This window comes from Pteronotus mesoamericanus, unplaced genomic scaffold (assembly GCF_021234165.1).
Source record: "Pteronotus mesoamericanus isolate MK-2021 breed Mesoamerican mustached bat unplaced genomic scaffold, CSHL_Meso_final contig_78, whole genome shotgun sequence".
Classification (NCBI taxonomy): Eukaryota; Metazoa; Chordata; class Mammalia; order Chiroptera; family Mormoopidae; genus Pteronotus; species Pteronotus mesoamericanus.
This window is the reverse complement of record NW_026555258.1, coordinates 5722869-5742506: the sequence shown is the minus strand read 5'-3', so window position 1 is coordinate 5742506 and position 19638 is coordinate 5722869. Positions and strand designations below refer to the sequence as shown.

Here is a 19638-nt window from a genome sequence, read left to right as displayed (position 1 = left end):
TCATCGCGCCCTCAGCTGTAGTTGCATGAACTGTGTGTTACTGTGCCGAACGCTGGTTTTCCCTCATTTGTGGTTGTGATGTCGTCAGTGCTCGATTGGCCCTGGGATGAGTGTGCCTGGCTGTTCTGGCCGCCCAGTGGTGTCCATGACACGTGTGCTGATCCCGGAGGCTGTAGTGGGGTCTCTAGGCTCTTCATCTTCATCTGCATTCTGGTATTTTGTCACCAGGGCATCTTCATTCCAAACCCATAGCCTTGGACCTACGTCTTGGAGACAACCAGTGGTTTCCTTGATGCAAGGAGCACAGCCTCTGTAGGAAGCTAACTGCCTTCCTTGTCCCCTCTTGTCACCCTCTTGAACTACATCAGATACCACTCTCTGCTGGAACTGGGCGAGAAGCGGAAAGGCATGCTGGAGAAGAGCTGTAAGAAGTTTATGTTGTTCCGTGAAGCGAACGAACTGCAGCAGTGGATCAACGAGAAGGAGGCGGCCCTGACCAGCGAGGAGGTCGGCGCAGACCTGGAGCAGGTCGAGGTGCTGCAGAAGAAGTTTGATGACTTCCAGAAGGTACGGCAGGTCTTGCCGCTGAGCTGGAAATTGTTCAAAGACTCGGGGCTCTAGATTTTTGACTGCAGATTATTAGAATGAAAATGACACGTTATGTTACACCATCTGTGTAGCTGTTTTTAAATGCCTTTGACGCAAACTGTAACATGCGCAATTTAGAAGTACTTGGCACAACACATTCACAGTTGTTGTACAGCCATCACCTCCGTCTAGTTCCAAGGCATTTGTGTCACCTCAAAAGGAAACCACGCTCCATTTCAGCAGGCGTTCCCCATCACTGCCCGGTTCCTGGCCGCCCACACATGCGCTTTTTGTCTTTGGGTTTTCACATTTGGGACACCCCATATAAATGGAATCGTATGTTCCGTTACTTTTGGTGACTGACTGTTTTCCCAGAGCATAACATTTTCAGGGCTTGTCCTTAGGGCCTGTATCGAGATTCTACCACTTCTTAGGGCCAAATACATTCCATTGTAGCCACATACCACGTTTTGTTTATTCATTCTTCCATCTGAAAGTGTTCTTATGACCCATCAGAAAAAGCAGGGGCTTTTTCTCCCATAATGGTTGGCATTAAAGTTTAATCACGTTTTTAAAACACTGTGTCCTCTCCCCCAAAGAAAGTTTTTAAAAATCTCCGTCCAGTCAGAACAATGGGTCGTCAACTACGGTTGATTAGGTAAATCTGAGACAGGCTGTTTGCAGTTACTTTCTCACCTCCGTGCCAGTGACAGGATTTCCTGATCCCTGTCACAGTTGAGGAAAGCCCGTTCATAGGGTTGGACAGACACTTACAGATGCAGATTGTAGCTTGTGAATCTCTGTTGCCATCCTTTGAGCTGCTCTTATGGGTCTTGGTTATTATGGCTTTTGCGTTAAAGGATCTGAAGGCCAACGAGTCACGGCTGAAGGACATTAACAAGGTGGCTGAAGACCTGGAGTCCGAAGGTCTGATGGCCGAGGAGGTGCAGGCCGTGCAGCAGCAGGTGGGTGTGTGGGCCCTGCGCGGAGCGAGGCTCCACTGCCCCAAGGAAGCGACTTGGTCCCGGCCACCGTTTGCGTAGCCCAGCAAGCCGCGTTGTGGCCAGGGTGCAGGTCTGGTCTCTGCGTGACCTGCGCCGTCTTGTTTAACCGCCGTGGCCAGCAGCCCTTGCCTTCACTCCGCAGGGGAGATGGCCCGTCTCCCCCTTTACCCATTCTGTGTCGGGAAAGTTCAACATTTGTATAACGCGTGACTAATAGTAAACTCCTGCATTCCTTAAATAAAGGGCTTTACATATAAACACTGGGTCTCTCTAAGAGACTGAGTCCTTCCATCTTTTTGTAACTCTCTGTGGGTTTGGCAGGACTGAGCACCACCGAGTGGGGTGTGTACCCCCTCATGACGCCGCCTTCCCTTTTTCCTTACAGGAGGTGTATGGCATGATGCCCAGGGTAAGTCCCATTTGTTCCGTGTAGAACTTGACCCTGAGAAGGAACAGACCTTAGGAAGAATATAAAGTCAAAACCCTCTGAAGGATTTCTGTTTCTGAACCTCAGAGATGTCGTGTGTGTGTAAAACTCTGGTAAAGAAATAGCAGACCTTGGTTTTCATTTGCCATTCTCCAAAAAACCAAAAAACTGTTTATCTCTTCAGTTCTCAAAAACCATTTTAAAAGTAATTTTAAGTTTATACCCCTTTTCAAAAAAATCCTATGAAAGAAAAGTTAATTGTTTTCATATTAAGTTTTCTCATTTCTTCTCCTGCATAAGAAATTAGAATTTTTGTGTGTGTTTGCTTCATACTCCCCACGTGGCTTTGCAGTTTACCAGCAGCCGGCGATAAGCTGAGTCACAGAGACAGTGCTGTGGGGTCAAAGGGAGCGGGGGGGGGGCGGGCGTTGTGCCAGCTGTGTCGCCGCCCCTAAACGCTTGCTTCTTCTTTCAACAGGATGATACTGATTCCAAGACAGCCTCCCCCTGGAAGGTAAGGGCTCCTTTGCAAATAATGGTTTCCAGGGTTTTCGTGGAAACAAATATTTTATGTCCTTTTTTAGAAGGTGTGGCTGTTTCTGAGTATTCAGGCTTGTCGTGAGCCTTTGCTCATTTCTGGACTATTTGGGCTGGATTCGTTCCGATCCTGGCATTATACCCTTTGAATCTGTTCTGTCTTGAAATGTGATGCCCAATAGACAGATGGAAAGTGTCCCCCTGCAGATGCTCAGGACGAGTTCACTTAGATTGCACTTATTAGCCGTGTCGCTGCCAGAATATACTTTGCAGAGGTGGCAACGTGTGGTCAGACTTGGTCCCACCAGTAGGATCACTGTCCAGAAGGACATGAGGTGAAAAAGACAAGGACTGAGGATACAGAGAAGACGCTTACATCCCTCGTCCGCCTGACCGCTCGTTCCTGCGCCCTCAGGCCGCACAGGAGGGAGTCTTGAGGGGCAGCGTGAAGGCAGGAGTGAGAGGAAGAGCGGATGTGGGCCCGCACGCCCAGGGTGGCGCTGGACCAGGAGAGCAGGGGAGAAGCTGTTTGGTGTGAGGTGTTTATAGCTGTGACTGTGGAACTAGGAAACCAATTCGTAGGTGCTTAGCTTTTTTCCTCCGGACCCCGCCCTTCAGGAGCGTGGCACCGAGTTACAGGCAGGCAGGGTAGATAGAGCAGGTCACTACTTTATACGACTGCATCTTGCTGAGATGTGACGAAGACGCAAAGGCCTAAAACCCAAAAGCCTCCCGCCACTTGCCCTCGAGGCGGGTGCCTGTCACCCTCAGGCATCTTTTCTGAGGGCCTCGGTGAAGGGGTTGCTTCCCCGGCCTTCTCTCCCTCCTGGCTCTGCCTGTTCCGTTCATTCAGTAGGTTCCTAACTGGGGGGCGGTGGCATTTTTCCTTTAGTTCCACTTTCCCCTTTTTTCAGTCTTAATCCTTATATGGCAGAATTTGATCATGGGTGACATGAGTGGGCATTGACCTCATCTGTCTGCCCTGGCAGTTTTCCTGGCGATGAGTGTTCTTTCAGAAGCGTATTCCAGACAGCTTCACAAGCAGCGCTACCTCTGGTTTCTGAAAAGGGCTGGAGACAGCAGACGTCGCCTTTGAATCCTGTGTGCCCCACGCTGGTTGACAGTGCCACCTGGGCATGTTGCAGGAGCATTTGGTAGCCTGACGTCCCTCCCCCAGGCTGGCACTCGCCTCCCGCCCCCTGGTCTCACGTCCTCTAAGGTTATGGGCGTTACAGAATGCCGGGGCGATGAACCTCGCTGGGCTCTTGAGATCCCGAGAGACAAGCTAGTGCCTTGGCTAGGAGAAAGCTCGGTCGTTGGTTTACTTTCTTTTCCATCTGGTAAGGCTGTCACCCTTAGCTCAAGGGGACACTCTTAAAAAGGACAGCAACCCAGTAATCACAATTAGAAATTGTTGGTCTGCTTAACTGTTAAACGGTTTCAGCTGCCAGCATTTCTTAACTTGAATATGTTTTCTGAACCATTCTCCTGTAATAGGGATAAGAAAAAAGACACCAGCCTTTAGGCTGTTTCTCTTCCAACTAGTTAATCGTGGTTTTCACCATTTTCTTTTCACTGTTCATCAAGGAAAATGAATCATTGAGTTGGTTCTAATTGTGCACTTGGGGTTTTTCGTGACTTTCTAGTCATTGATACTTTTATTAATTTATCTGCTCGGCATTTTGACAGTATCCCTTCAAGATAATTTTGGTTGACAATTGGGAACTGATGAGTGGCACGTAAGGTTTCTGTCCCTTAATTGGCAGACCCTTGATTAGTTTTGCTCTTCTGCTTTCCTCCTCCACCTTAGTCTGCTCGCCTGATGGTTCACACCGTGGCCACCTTTAATTCCATCAAGGTAAGAGGGCATGGCCAGCGGCCCTGCCTCCCCGCCCGCTTCACCGGCTCCCTTCCCTGCCGCCCAGGGCTCTCGTCCTAAGCAGCGCATGAGCTGGAGCTTGTGTCACTCTCCTGGGTCTGAGGGTGTCCTGGGCAAACAACTGGCTCTCTTTGTGCACCAGGGTTGACATCTCCGGCCACATACCCGCCAGGTCTTGCCAGAGTTAGCCTTCACCTTCCCATAGGTTCCGGCAGGGCTGGCAGCTGCGAGGAAGGCAGCAGCCGCCCCTCTTGCCTCCTCCCAGGGGAGGCTGGGCCTCTGTTTCTGGAGCTGTGGTGGCTCCTCCCTGGCGTGCAAGGTCCTCAGCCCTCCCGCGCTCCCCGGGCCTGCCAGGGCCTGGTGGGGGAACAGCGGGTTCTGGGCTCCGAGGCCGTGGACTCGGGTTTGTCTGCTAGGCGGCCATTTATGAAGTACTTGCTCTGTGGTGGGCGCCAGGCTAGGAGCCAACAGTAAGGATGAGTCCGCTGCGTCTCCTGTTGCTTCCAGGGTGACCCCAGGTCAGGCGTGGCGTGTGCACGCCATCGGACGTGCCTCTAGCTCCGGCGAGGCCTGACCGTCCGGACGTGTGCTGTGGTTGTGTGCGAATGTGTTCCCCTCAGGGGGCTGGAGAGAGCAGTGTCTGTGCCCGGCCTGTCCTTCCAAGGGAAACCAGCAGCCCACTGGCCCGGTTCCCAGAGCCGGGGGTGGGCCTGACGGAGGGGGCCGCTGAGGGCTGACGCTGTGCGTCCTCCCGCAGGAGCTGAACGAGCGGTGGCGGTCCCTGCAGCAGCTGGCTGAGGAGCGGAGCCAGCTCTTGGGCAGCGCCCACGAGGTGCAGAGGTTCCACAGGTGAGGGCCAGCACCGGGCTGGGAGACAGCACGCTGCGCTGCAAGTGTCCCAAACCTGCTGGCACGCCAGGGTAACAGCTGGAGCTGGGTATGTTTGCGCTTTGTGGCACCTGGGACCGTGTGTGACAGGCAGATGCTGGGTGAGTGGACGCACATGTGTGGCTTGGAGCTGTTGGTGGTATCCCTGGCAGATGCACAGATGCCAGTGAGAAAGGTCCCTGTGTGTCCTGTTAGGAAGGCAGCTGCTCTCAGCATTTATTAACGAGAACGTGTCTCACCCGCAGAGATGCTGATGAAACCAAGGAGTGGATTGAAGAGAAGAATCAGGCTCTGAATACAGACAATTATGGTCACGATCTGGCCAGTGTCCAGGCGCTGCAGCGCAAGCACGAGGGCTTTGAGAGGGACCTGGCGGCTCTGGGTGACAAGGTGGGCACGTGCTGTCCTCCTCCATTTTTGCCCAGGGCAGAGCCAGGTCTTGGGTTCCACGGAGCAGAGCTCCTTTACTTCTTGCTTTCTCACCACTTTCTTCCCCCAGGTAAATTCCCTCGGGGACACAGCCGAGCGCCTGATCCAGTCCCACCCGGAGTCAGCAGAGGACCTGAAGGAAAAATGCACCGAGTTAAACCAGGCATGGAGCAGCCTGGGGAAGCGCGCGGACCAGCGCAAGGCCAAGCTGGGCGACTCCCACGACCTGCAGCGCTTCCTGAGTGACTTCCGGTAAAACCCCCGCCACCCAGCACTCAGCTCTGAGGGCGAGGACCTGTCGTTGGTCATTTTCATTCAAATTACTGAAGGCCTGAAAGACAGAAGTTGCCTCCTCAGCCGTGTTTGTGCACACGCATGCTCACACGCAGCTCTTCGCCCCTGCCAAGCGCAATTTCTTCCTTGGACATATTTTTCACTGATGTAGATGTACCTCAGTCTTTTCACACACATTTTTTATTTAAAAATTTTTAAGTCTACAGAGAAATGGAAAGATGAAACAGTGATCTCCCCTGAAACCCTTCACCATTCACATATAGTCCCCTAGTTAACTTCTGTGGCATTTGCTTTATCTGTAAACCCATGCTTTTGTTTCTCTGGACCACGTGGAAGCAGGTTGCTGATTCCTGGTGCTTTACCTCCAGCCTGTCAGTGTGCAGCTCCTGCGGACAAGGTCCTTCTCCTAAATAACTGCGTTTCCACCTCCACGCCTCGGAAATCTAGCACTGATACAACAGTATTTGGTTTTTGGTTCCTATTTAGTTGTTTCCCAGTTGTGTGAAGTGGTTATTATAAGGCAAGGCTTGCTTTTCGGACATGAGCCAGGCGAGGACTACCATCTGCCTCTGGCGCTCCGGTCTCCTCAGCCTAGAACAGGCCGCTGCCTTCAGTGCCGTGACGCCGACGCTTTATGAGCGCCCCGGCCAGCTCTCTGCTAGAATGTCCCGGGGTCAAGGACCAGGGTCTTTTTAAAGCTGCGTAGTATCCCACCAAGTGGGCGATGTGTGGCTTGTTTAGTGCTGCCGTGCAGGCCAGACCTTTCTTTTCTCGGTGGTGCTAAGAGCGCTGTCTCGTGCTCCTGCCGTGTGTCCGTGCATCTGCCTGGGGCCCGGCCTCTGCTGGGGTGGGAGCAGCAAGGCGTGCTCCTTGCCTTCACAGGCCCCCAGCAGGAGGTCCGGTTGTGTTTTTGTTTTTGTTTATCTGTTTGTTTGAGGTGAAGGTCACAAAACAGTCATTTTAAAGTGGAGAGTTCAATGGCATTCAGTGGATTCACAGAGTCGTACGACCATCCCCTGCCTGGTTTTGAAAACTCATCGTCACCCTAGCAGAACGCCGTGTACCCCATAAGCAGTCACTCCCTGTTCTCCGCTCCCCACCGATTCTGCTTTCTGTCTGTGCGTTTGCCTGTTCTGGGTGTGTTGTGTAAAAGGAAGCATGCGATGTGCGGCCTTACACTTTGATTTTTATGCCGTTGTATGTGCGTGTCTGTGAGAAGCTGGACTGAATACATGCATTGGCCTAGGACTTGGCAGGCCGAACGCTAAAAGAAGGTGTTTGCATTTGAAGCTGCGGAACTTAACCACAGCTGTTGTCTCTTTTAGAACCTGCTGCTCTGTAGGATGGAAAGGTCTTCATTATAAACCTGTTCATTTTTTTCTCTAAGGAATTCTTGATTTTTTTAAACACATCAATAAGGTAAACAAGGGGCTTTGAAATAACTGCCCAGACATCTAGCCCCATTCGTTAGATTGACTGTACTCATCCCAAATAGCCTTCTGAGACAAAAACCCTGTAGTTCCTCCTTTTCCTGGGCAGGAAGCCTGCTTGCCAGATAGCATAATGGCCGTTCCTCTGTGGATCTGGTTTCCAGGGACCTGATGTCTTGGATCAATGGAATACGCGGGTTGGTGTCCTCAGATGAGCTAGCCAAGGACGTCACCGGGGCCGAGGCTTTGCTGGAACGACACCAGGTGGGTGAGGCCGGCCTGCTGAGCCACGGGAGCCCGGTTGCTCCGCCGGGCCGGGCAGACCTCGTCGTCCCCTTCCCCTGGCCCCCTTTGTTGTGAGTTGGTGGCTGACATCAGAGTGGGCATCTTCTGCCGGTTACCTAATCCCTTTCCTCCTCTTGGCAGGAACACCGGACAGAAATTGATGCCAGGGCTGGCACTTTCCAGGCATTTGAGCAGTTTGGGCAGCAGCTGTTGGCCCATGGGCACTATGCCAGCCCAGAGATCAAGGAGAAACTAGATATTCTAGATCAGGAGCGTGCAGATCTGGAGAAGGCCTGGGTGCAGCGCAGGATGATGTTGGACCAGTGCCTTGAACTGCAGGTATGTGTGCTGGACAGCAGCTTCCGCAGAGTTTCTGACCTGGCATTTCATTGCCAAAGGCTCCGTCTTCTCACCTGTCTCGCTTCCTTTAGCTGTTTCATCGGGACTGTGAGCAGGCAGAGAACTGGATGGCTGCCCGGGAGGCCTTCCTGAATACGGAAGACAAAGGGGACTCGCTGGACAGTGTGGAGGCCCTGATCAAAAAACACGAGGACTTTGACAAAGCCATTAATGTCCAGGTGAGGCCTTTGTACCTGAGAGTCTGAACAGTTTTTTTCCTGATGGACATCGTCTTTGTTGGGTTTCTCTCCTTTTCTTTGTCGACAAATACGGTCAAAAATAGTTGTTGACTTGTCTAAGCCAGCTAGGGCGTGCTGGCAGCGTCCTTGACGCGCAGTGCGCGACTCTGAGTCCAGAAAGGAAGCAGCGCAGTCCGTCTTGCGGCCCCCGGGGACACCCGTGCAGTCCAGAAAAACGAGCTACAGAAGTCATTTTGTTAACTTTACACATCAGTCCTGAGGGTTTGACCATGGGGGCGCCACAGGGGGAACGTTTGTTGTGAAATGGAAGAGAAACAAAGCTGGGGGTAGGTGAGGGGACACGTTAACAGAGATCAGAAAGATGTAAAATGCTTTGGTTTATAAACCGCTGTGTAGCAAACCTGACCACCTCCTCCTGTTAGCCTAGTTTTGTATGTGACGTTTACGGGTGTCCTAGCCCCTGCCCCGCCCCAGCGTGACCTGGAGTCTTCTTGAGTTAAACTCTACTCTAGTAATGATTGAAATCAAGCTTTTGGCTTTTTGTGCTCCTGCTTCTAAAGTGTCGGTGTATTCCGATCCTGCCCCCGGCTAGTTCTCAGTCACCCAAAATAACCGCTCTCTACGCGAGACCTGCAGTATAGGGCAGGCGGTGCCGCCTTGCCCACCTCGCCCTCACGCCTCTGCTTGCCCACAGGAGGAGAAGATCGCTGCTCTGCAGTCCTTCGCCGACCAGCTCATCGCGGCCGGCCACTATGCCAAAGGCGACATCGCTAGCCGGCGCAATGAGGTTTTGGACAGGTGGGTGTTCTGCGGCGCTGACCGATCCCGCCACACTTGTGAGAGCGCGCTGGCCAGTCCCATTGGAGGGGCGTTCGTGCACATCGGTCTCCGTTTCACTTGTTCAGGTGGCGACGTCTTAAAGCCCAGATGATTGAGAAGAGGTCCAAGCTGGGAGAATCACAGACCCTCCAGCAGTTCAGCCGGGACGTGGATGAGATCGAGGCTTGGATCAGTGAAAAACTACAGACGGCGAGTGACGAGTCCTATAAGGATCCCACCAACATCCAGGTGAGCTGAATGGCTTGGCTGTTACCTCCCAAGTAGCTGGTGTCCTGAGTAGTTGTATTAAGCATGGCATCTTTTAAAAGGAAGGTATACCTGTCAGACAATTCCTGGTGCCCAAGGTGAGGCCAGTGAAAATTTTCATAAGACGTTGAGCCTGGTGGGAAGGTCCCAATGAATTGCCAGAGCCCTTTCAGGGCTGCTTCGTCTCTGTTGGCACCGTCGGTCCCTGCTCCAAAAAGGCTGTAGAGCGCCCTTCTGTTCGCTCTCCCCAGCTGCAGAGCTTCCCAGGGGAAAGGAGGACGGCAAAATGAGTCTCTGTTTAATAGCTGACTTGTGTGTTCACATCAGTGTACTGAACTCTTGTTATTTCAATCTGTTTTTGTAGCTTTCCAAGCTGCTGGTAAGTTTTTTGTTCTTTAAAAGCTTTAGTTAAATGAGCTCCGGTACCTGTGTTCCTCTGTATAGACTCTTGTGATCGTGGCCACGCGCAGCCTGCTGGTGTCTCTTCATCCATCTTTTCATTTCTAACCCCCCATCGCCCCCACCCACGTGTCCCTGCGGGTTGTGGCTGTCTCTGTTGTCGTTAGCCTGCACCCCTTCATTCCCCGTTCCCGCTCCAGTTCATCACACCGGCGAGTTCTGCGCGGTGTTTGATTTGAGGGGCAGTAATTGGCTGCTTTCTTTCCAGAGGTGCTGCTTCCGAAGATTTTTTTAAATTTATTTTTAGAGAAGAGGGGAGGGAGAAAAGAGAGTTATCAGTATGTGAGAGACATTGATCGGTTGCCTCTCAGGCGCCTCCAACTGGGGACCCGGCCTGCAACCCAGGCACGTGCCCTGACACGCGCCGGGAGTAGAACCGGCGACCTTTTGGTTCGCAGGCCAGCACTCAGTCCACTGAGCCACACCAGCCAGGGAGAGGTGCTTCTTTAAAAAAAAAAAAAAAATGAAAGTCACCTTTTTCCGTGTAGACATAGGCCCTTGGCCCTTGGTGGCCTAGAGCAGGGGGTCTAGCAGAGTGTGGGAATTTCATGCTGGTCACAGGAGAGGACCAGCGAGAGATCCACAGAGAAAGCAGGCGACCTGCTCCCAAATCTAAGAGGAGCCAGGGGCAAAGGGCTGAGGGAAAACAGGACGTTACCCAAGGGGTAGTGAAAGGGACTTTTTGTCCTAATGCAGTTCAGAAGTTGCCTAAATGGAGAGAAGCAATGAAGTAATAGAATAGATGGGACTCAAACCAGAGAGCAATCAGAGCAAGAGGAAGAGTGAATCGGGCTTCGTCAGGGTTTGTGGGCGTTCGAGACCTTTTGTTCTTGTTCTGGAGCGCAGGCGCCAGGGTACCCAGCAGGGACACGGTGTCAGTGCTGCGGTCTGCCAGCCAGGTGGCTCCGTCCTTGGACAGTTGCTGCTCCTTAAATGAAATATTTGATGCAGAATTCTTCCTCAGCTATACTGCTTTTTTTTTTCTCTTCTTTTTCCCCCAAATAACATTCTCCCCCAAGACCCTGCATTTCTCACCCAGAATTGTGCCATAGCCACGTCCTTGCACTTGTGTCTTGTGTCCCCGCGCCTCCTGTTCCTTTGTGGATCCTTGAAAACACTCTTAGGCCCCAGCATCAGGAGCCCATCGCCCTCCCAGCCCTCTCTCTTCTTAGCGAAAAGAAGCTCCTACTGGGACGGAAGCCTGGATTTTGACAATATCCAGGAGTTTTGATAATGACAGCCACCAAACGAGAGGCCGGCTGAGCCCCAGCCCGCAGCCGCTGTAGATTTCTCCTCTGGTGCAGCGGGCCGGCCAGCCAGCCTGCTAGCCTGGCCACAGAGGCATTGCGCCATAGTGATCGCTGCCTCAGATGATGAGAGATGCGTACGTGTGTTATTGTTAGAGCCTCTGTCCGTTGAGGAGAAAGCCGTGGATGGAGAGTGATGTACTCATAGGTTCAGAACTGCAACTGGCCATTGCGGTCTTCTGAACGGTGTTAGAAAGTGTTTAATTCCAGGATCTCACTCCCAGATAGCCAGTCCTGCTGACTTAAGAGTTGACTCAGTTTACCTATTCCTGAGCTGGTGCATTTCCTTTCTGGTGGCCCAGCCCTTCTGCCGCAGCCCCAACAGCCTGACCCCCACAGTAGTCACAGATACCATGTGGTGTTCTCTGCAAACACACTGGCCCTTGCCCCGGGTCTTTAAGTTTGCTAGCACTCCCTTCTGAGAATCCCTTTTCCCCAGGAAGCTGTCAAGTGCAGGACTAGGTTTTGAAAGGTGGCTTTTTGCTGTCCTTAGAGCAAGCACCAGAAGCACCAGGCCTTTGAAGCAGAGCTGCACGCCAACGCTGACCGCATCCGTGGTGTCATCGACACAGGCAACTCTCTGATTGAGCGCGGGGCCTGTGCCGGCAGCGAGGACGCTGTGAAGGTGGGCCCTACTCCGCACTGGCCCGGGGACACGAGGCCGGCTCCGGCACGGCTGCACGCAGAGAGGCGTGCACGCGGGTGGGAGGGGCTGCTCTGAACATCTTCCGTTCTCCCCCCGGGAGTGTGTCAAGTCAGCTGTAGCACAACGGGTTTTCTGGCTTTCACCATCTCTAACGGCTCTTTTCTGTGGCCCAGGCGCGGCTGGCAGCCTTAGCTGACCAGTGGCAGTTCCTGGTGCAGAAGTCCGCTGAAAAGAGCCAGAAACTGAAAGAAGCCAACAAGCAGCAGAACTTCAACACTGGAATCAAGGACTTTGACTTCTGGCTGTCCGAGGTAATGCCAGGAGGTTTTCCCTTCCCAGCGTCAGAGGATGTCTGGTCACTTAGGATGGTAACAGGTCTGCCAGTGAGCCCAAAACCATTAAAAGTCAGGGCTCTCCTGACATCCCTTTTAGCAGAAATCTTCGTTATTGTCTGTGAGCCGTGTGCTCTATGGGACTCAGGAGTAGAGGGAAGGACTGTTTAGAGAAGAGTGAGTTTATTTTTGGTGGCCTTAGGCTGTAGCTCACTCCTCCAGAGGCAGTGCAGGTAGAAACTGAGAGAGCAGAGAGTAGGGCAGCCGTGCACGCTGCGTAGGCGAGTGGGAGGGTGCAGGAAGGGTGCGGCGCAGAAACGTTTAGAGCCACCGCTCTCCGTGTCCTGTCTGTGCATGTTTACGTGAATGTCTCTGTAGCTGTATTTTTCACATACAGTTGGACTCACAGTGTAATTATTGTTAGTATATATTGGGAGTGTTATCGCCAAGTCCCCAGAAATTCCTCCCAGTAGTTTGAATAGCTGCCCGGGTCCATATAGAGTGAGTTGTGCCATCACAGAACCGGTCCCACGGGGTCGGACACTCAGGTCTTCCGATTGGCACTCTACGCTGTGCTGAGGGGAATGTGCCAGTTCTTCCCCGAGTGGAGTTTCCGTGAAGTGGCATTGCATTTTGCATCAAACCTCCTTGAAGGCTCAGTGACCCTGCCTTTAGCTGTAGCGTTTCAACTGCCCGGTGCTGGGTTTTTGATTGACAGGAAGGCAGGGCGCCTCAGGCCGCACAGGCTGGTCCAGGCCGAGCAGGCACAGCAGTAACTTGCGGTCAGAAGTGTGCAGGCCTTCTAAGACCGGGGACAGCAGTGGGGCGGCCTGGATGTTCCACAACTCTCCATGTGCACTGTGCAGTAGCCTCTTGCTTTTTCGCCGCCAGGTGGAGGCCCTTCTGGCATCTGAGGATTATGGCAAAGATCTGGCTTCTGTGAACAACTTGCTAAAAAAACATCAACTGCTGGAGGCGGATATATCAGCCCATGAGGTGAGCAGAGGGGTGGCCAGGCCCGTGTCTGGACACGGCTGTGCATTTGGGAAAGGGGAGGGGTGTCCTTCACTCAAAGTCGAGGGTCTCACACGTTGTGGTCCCGGGACCACTTTATACTATCACTGAGGGGCCCCGAGGAGTGTGGGGGCTGTATTTATCAATATTCACCGTTATTAAAAGTAAACAAATTTTAGAAGTTAAATTTTATAAATCAGTATCAACATGTTACATGCTATGTGGCTTCATTTCTGTAACATTCTCGAAATGACAGATTCACAGAGGCAGAGAACAAATAAGTGGTTGCCGGGGGTTGGGGTCGGGGCGGGTATGTGGCTACCAAGGTCCAGGAAGTGCCTTTGTGCTAACAGAGCAGTGGCTGTGCCTCGATTTCGATGGTGATTTCCCCAGATCCACTCGCAGGGTAAATCCATGCGGGGCCACGCAGCCCGTCCCCAGAGGCACACGCAAGTGAATGCATGTAGAGTAGGGTGGGCTCTGCATGAGGCCTGTGGATCGGTCATAGCAACGTCAGCGGGGTTGCTGGTTTTGATCCTGTGCCATGGAAGGCGTGACAGTTGGGGGACCTGGTGGGAGAACACACGAACCTGCGCTGTTTTTGCAGCTTCTTATGCATCTAAAGATTTATCGATTCATTTAAGATAGAAATAAACCCATTAGAAATTAACATAAGTAACATTCTGATGAATTATAACTAAATTTTTCCGAAAACAAAAATAAAGCAGGACTGGCTTTGGCTCTATTTTTGCAAATCTCTTCAGCGTCCAGCTTAACGGGAGACAGCTGACTTCTCATAGCTGCTTCTGAGTGCAGTTTCTTGCGGGATGTCGCCTCACACTACAGCCATGCACAGTAGCTTGAGAAGGGAGTAGTGTTTTAAGTCAGATAATTAATGTGAATATTTGATGCCACACCAAGGTCAGTAGGTGGTAGTTTATTAAAGGTTAGTCGCGAAATGTTTTTATACCATGTTCTCTTAAAATCCACTGGTCCATGTTGCTCTTTACCCATGTGTGAGGTTATAGGACTATTTGGAAAATACTGGTTCACTGAGTTATGTAGACCTTCTAAATGTAGACATGTTTCATTATATCATCGCATTAGTTAAAGTCACAACCAGTCTTCACGCAGAAATTGTTACCTGTTGGAACGTTGTTAGGCTCATGGAGGGAGACAGAAATTTTCCAGAATTCTGATTTTCTCAGGAAATTTGAGTTTTATCCTTAACAACAAACTCAGTTTTCCTTGAAATGATAGGTTTCCTTTTTTTTATACCCAACACAGCATTTGTCAGATCCTGAAGTCTGAATGACGAGTTTGTCGGTTGTCCTTTCAAGTAAAAATGGTGGTTGCATGAAAAAGGTGGCTCATTGAACTTGTACCACATGCTTTTCCTCAAGACAGTCACTGGGCTTTTTTAAAAAGACTTTATTTACCAGTAGAAGGGAAGAGGAAAGGGAGAGAGAAACATCTGTGTGTGAGAGGTATGCTGATGAGTTGCCTCTCGCACGCCCTGAGCTGGGGAACCCGGCCCGCAGCTCAGACACATGCCCTGACTGGGGATTGAACCGATGACCTTTTGGTTTGCAGGCCAGTGCTCAGTCCACTGAACCACACCAGCCAGGGATCTTACTGCTTTTTAAAGGGAGTTTGTGAGGCTGCATTTTTACTGGGAGCGCAGAGCAGTGAAGAGGCGATTTCTCTATGCGGTCTGCCCTGCCCTGAGCCAAGGCTTCAGCGCTCACACGCCCATTGTTGCACCATCGATGCAAAAATAGTCTTGACCTTGTAGAAGCTCAGGGGTCTGCATACCACACATTGAGTGTATCAACACTCCACACCCAATATATCCTAAACCAATTTATCAGGGAGGAGCACTTCCTGAGCTCGTATTTACAAGCAAGTAGTTCATGGAGACCCAGACTTCTGACCCCTTCCATTCTGTTCCATACCCAGGACCGCCTGAAGGACCTGAACAGCCAGGCAGACAGCCTGATGACCAGCAGTGCCTTCGACACATCCCAAGTAAAGGACAAGAGAGACACCATCAACAGTCGTTTCCAGAAGATCAAGAGCATGGCAGCCTCCCGGCGAGCCAAGCTGAACGAATCCCATCGCCTGCACCAGTTCTTCCGGGACATGGATGACGAGGAGTCCTGGATCAAGTATGTGCTCCTGGGACGTCATGCTCTGGGCCACCAGGACGTCCCTTAATCCTTCAATGGCAGTCGGAACTGTGAGGCCGAGTGAGGGTCAGGAGGCCCAGCTCTCTCCTGGTCTGTGGCGGTGGGACAGGGAGGTGTGGCAGGAAGGGCATGGCCTCGGCAGCCACGCTGTGCTGGGTCCCGGCTGCACCCACCACACTCGCCGTGGCCCGCATCCGTTTCCGGAGGGCCAGGTGTGCCGTCCATGGTCAGCGGCAGCCTCCAAACGGTAGTGATCGATGCGTGATGGCCGCGCTAGGCTGCGCTAGACCCTGCCCTGAGGTCCCTGGGGAAATTAGTGAGTTCCCACCTGGGAAAGATAGTCCGACTTCCTGGGGGAGGTCGATTCTTGAAGGAAGGAGAGGAGTTTGTTTTTAATCCTCTCCCCACAATTTCAGGCTACTTTTTCTAGCCCGTGTAGCACATACACAAACCAATTTAAAATAGGGGGAATCTCTTAATTCCTCACCAAAAAAAAATGGTCAGTTTCTCTCTGATTCTGTGTCTTTTTGATAAAGTGGGTTGAAGGGCAGTTCCACAGGCACCCCCAGCCCTGCGCAGAGGCAGACATAGTGCGTGCTCCCACGCGCATACACAGACACTGTTCATTTGGGAAATAAAGACTTCTGTTTTGCAGAAGGCTGACAGGGTTTTCCTGGGGAGCTGGGTCGGTGAAGGACATCATGAGGGCTGTGAATTTCACAGCAGTTCCGCGCCGACACCTCCAGCTGAAAGCATGGCGGTGCGGGTGCTGACCGCCTGCCTGTGTTGCCCAGAGAGAAGAAGCTGCTGGTGAGCTCCGAGGACTACGGCCGCGACCTAACAGGCGTGCAGAACCTGAGGAAGAAGCACAAGCGGCTGGAGGCGGAGCTGGCTGCTCACGAGCCTGCCATTCAGGTGAGGAGCCCCTTCGGGCTGAGAGGGCAGCAGGGTTGGATGAGCCCCAGTGACCACTGGGAAATCCTTTGCTCTGGTTCGCGTCACTGAGGTGTCGCCAGTGTTCACGACCCCCTCTCCCCAAACTGGGAAGAAGTTCTGGATTGGAGGTGGCCATTAACCTGCTCCTCCTTGCCCGCCAGGGTGTCCTAGACACTGGGAAGAAGCTGTCAGACGACAACACCATCGGGAAGGAGGAGATCCAGCAGCGCCTGGCGCAGTTTGTGGAGCACTGGCAGGAGCTGAAGCAGCTGGCCGCGGCCCGGTGAGCGGCGGGGCGCAGTGCGGCGCGGCCTGCTCGGCCACAGCCGGGAGGCCTGCGCGGGGCTCGGGGCCTCCCGCCGCCTCCTGGACCCTGTCCCTGTGTGTACAGGGGCTGCAGCTGGCCTGCTCCAGAGCCACCTCTGACCGCCCCTGGCGAGCTGGTCCCATTACGAGACTCTGGACCCAGCGTGCGGTCCTAGAATCTCTCATCCCGCCAACACTGTCCGCAGCGTGCGGAGGGCCTGACTGAGCCGTTTACGCCCCACACTTGTCGGCGTTTTTAAGCGTGTTAACTGTCAGAACAATGTCTGAAGGGGCCATAGCTGATTTTTTTTTTCCTGTCTCCTGTAAATAGGGGCCAACGGCTAGAAGAATCCTTGGAATATCAGCAGTTCGTAGCCAACGTGGAAGAGGAAGAAGCCTGGATCAATGAGAAAATGACCCTGGTGGCCAGTGAAGATTATGGAGACACTCTGGCTGCCATCCAGGTCAGCAGGCCCGGAGGCGCCGCCCGCCTCCTCTCCCAGCCCCCGCCTCTGGTCGCCCTTCCCTGCTGGTTTGTTGAGTGGCTGTGCTCTTACCAGGGGGTTACCGAGCCAGGGGCCAAGGTCGCGTTGGCTGGTTTTTGTCCTCAAGGTCTTGGGCTGCAGGAGTCGTCCCTCTGCAGATAAAGCGGACCTGACTGTGAGCCCAGTGCTCTGTCGCTTTGCTGTGGCTGCCATCAAGGGCTGCCGCACGGGTGGCTTCATTGTCTTCCAGTTCTGGAGGCCAGAAGTCTGAGAGCAAGGAGGGTGGACAGGTCCTCGCCCCCTGAAACTTCTCGGGGAGGGTCCTCCCTCAGCTCTCCCAGCTCCCGGTGGCCCCAGGGGGTCCTTGGCTGTGGCTTCGTCACTCCAGGCTCTGTCTGTCCTCCGCAGCCATCTTCCCTCTGCGTCTGTCTTCTTGCGGCAGTGCTCTGGTGTGTCTGTGTCCAGGTTTCCCTTTGCTTCTAAGGACACAGTCACGGGGTTCGGGCCCAGCCTGGTGACCCCATCTTCATCGGGTCACCTGCAGAGGCCACAGGCGCACACCCACAGGTGCCGGGGTTAGGGCCGCTTCGTGCCTTTCGCAGGCACACAGTTCAGCACACATGCGTCCTACGTGCTGTTGGTTCACTGTCACACTGTAACAACCCTAAAAACAGACTCTTGTGTCCCCCAGTTCTGTGAATGGGGGGACAGTCCCTCTGCTGTTCTCCCTTGGGCTCCCTCACCGCCGCCCTGAGGCAGAGGGCGGCCGGGCTGAGATCCCTGAGCGTCACTGAGGCCGCCGGCAGCCGGTCCGCGCCACGCGACCTCTCCTCTCCCAGCAGGCTGGGCCGCCTCGCTCAGGCGGCTTCTCCCAGGCACAGGCGGAGTCCGCCGGGGGTCTGTGGGCCTCGTCTCAGACGGGACACGGCATTGTCCTCACTGCCTTCTGTTGGTCAGAGCAGCCACAAAGCAGCCCGGGGTCGGGTGGATGAGTGGACTCCCCTCTTGATAGGAGGAGCTGCACATTATGCTAGAATGTTCCTGAATGTGTGTCACCAGCTGCAGACCCAGAGTCTGCATTCCTAAGAATGGGGGTAGTCCTGAGCCATGCCCCTCACAGTGGGGACCCTGTGCAGTTTCATGGGGGTGGCGGAGCGCGAACCGAAATGGGTGAGGGCGCTCCCGCCTCTGTGCAGTTTGGGCCCTGGGAGCGTTGTCTCCAGCGCTCCCGTTGTGCTGAGGGCAGGACTGGGAAGGTCCCTGAGGAGATGGGCTCGGGGGTGTCATCGCTCTCTCCGCACACTTTCTGTCCACTCCGGGTCCCCCAGAGGGGAGGAGGGACACTGCTGACTGACCGCTCAGAGCATGCCCAGCCAGGAAGACCGTCCTGGCGCCGCTCCCGAGGCCCGCCCCCGCCGGTCCTCGCGCTGCACCTGGGGTGTATTGCCTTCAGGATCCCCCGCTTATTTTGGCACCTGTTTGCCGCCTTAGTGCCCAGCTAGATGGATGCTGGGAGGGCGTGTTACCCTCTGCCCCGACGCGGCACATTGGTGCGTGCCAGGCGCTCAGTGCCGGTCTCGCTGCCTCCCTTGCAGGGCCTGCTGAAGAAGCACGAAGCTTTCGAGACAGACTTCACTGTCCACAAGGACCGTGTGAATGACGTCTGCACTAATGGACAAGACCTCGTTAAGAAGGTGAGCCTGTGAGACCCTGGTTTCTAGCGCCGGGACGCATGCAGGCATCTGTTGCCCACAATGCTCGTCCCCAGGATAGTCACCAAAGTTCTACGCAAGGCCAGTAGCAGTGCCTCTCCTGTGTTTCATAAAGAAGCAGGAGACCCCATGATTGGTTGCTGGTTTCCCCTTCGGAAGCCAGTCAGTAAGGAACGGCGCAGCGCACGCTTTCTCTGCGTCAGCTGAGCGGAGAGGCATCCCGCTGCATGTTCTGTGACTCTAGCACCCCCTCCCTTGTGGTGGTCGCCACTTATTTCTCAAGTGTTAAAGCCCTTTGTAGAAACAGTGGGAAATGCAGGGAAGCAAGTCGTAACCATCACCCTCCGCCACCACCTGAGAACACCGGTGTGACCTTTTCCACACCGCTGCCCCCGATGAAACAGGCGCCTGCCTCATCGGGGTGCGTCGCTCTGGCTGTAACGGGGCCACTATACAGGACGTTCCAGTACATTTTGAACCAAGAGGGAACAAAAGGGCCTGAGGCTTCGTAAGCTCAGTCTCCACAGTATCCAAACATTTTCCTGAACCATTTTTCTATTGTTATGGAATACATAAAACAGCCATTTTTGGGTATATAGTATTTTTTCTAGAGACTGTTATTTAGGCTTTTTCCAGTTTTTTTGCTGTCAAAGCTAATGCTGATGGAGACACGTGATTGTGATTTAACATTTCAGTATATTCCCAATTATTCCTTTAGAATTTATTCCTTGATGTGGAATTGCCAGTACTCGTCTGTTTAAGGCTTTTACTCTGTGTTGCTGTTGGAATCCTTACCCACTCTTTCC

General features: G+C 53.3%; 1 protein-coding gene across 6 annotated transcripts in view; it reads left to right on the top strand.

Annotated features, from left to right (window-relative positions):
• The window catches only part of SPTAN1 (spectrin alpha, non-erythrocytic 1), a 57299-nt gene that overhangs the window by 29304 nt on the left and 8357 nt on the right, over window positions 1–19638 (top strand). For 3 of the 6 annotated variants that reach the window (XM_054584274.1, XM_054584270.1, XM_054584271.1), the window contains 22 exons: window positions 369–567; window positions 1449–1553; window positions 1978–2001; window positions 2498–2533; window positions 4367–4414; window positions 5193–5284; window positions 5569–5713; window positions 5823–6004; window positions 7641–7740; window positions 7903–8100; window positions 8193–8339; window positions 9055–9158; window positions 9266–9428; window positions 9811–9825; window positions 11706–11837; window positions 12032–12169; window positions 13082–13186; window positions 15164–15372; window positions 16188–16308; window positions 16491–16612; window positions 16967–17099; window positions 18716–18814. In XM_054584274.1, the coding sequence (XP_054440249.1) occupies window positions 369–567; window positions 1449–1553; window positions 1978–2001; window positions 2498–2533; window positions 4367–4414; window positions 5193–5284; window positions 5569–5713; window positions 5823–6004; window positions 7641–7740; window positions 7903–8100; window positions 8193–8339; window positions 9055–9158; window positions 9266–9428; window positions 9811–9825; window positions 11706–11837; window positions 12032–12169; window positions 13082–13186; window positions 15164–15372; window positions 16188–16308; window positions 16491–16612; window positions 16967–17099; window positions 18716–18814 (2617 nt within the window). The remainder of the gene's footprint in view (window positions 1–368; window positions 568–1448; window positions 1554–1977; window positions 2002–2497; window positions 2534–4366; window positions 4415–5192; window positions 5285–5568; window positions 5714–5822; window positions 6005–7640; window positions 7741–7902; window positions 8101–8192; window positions 8340–9054; window positions 9159–9265; window positions 9429–9810; window positions 9826–11705; window positions 11838–12031; window positions 12170–13081; window positions 13187–15163; window positions 15373–16187; window positions 16309–16490; window positions 16613–16966; window positions 17100–18715; window positions 18815–19638) is intronic. The other 3 variants (XM_054584276.1, XM_054584272.1, XM_054584273.1) reach the window with 2 other exon arrangements.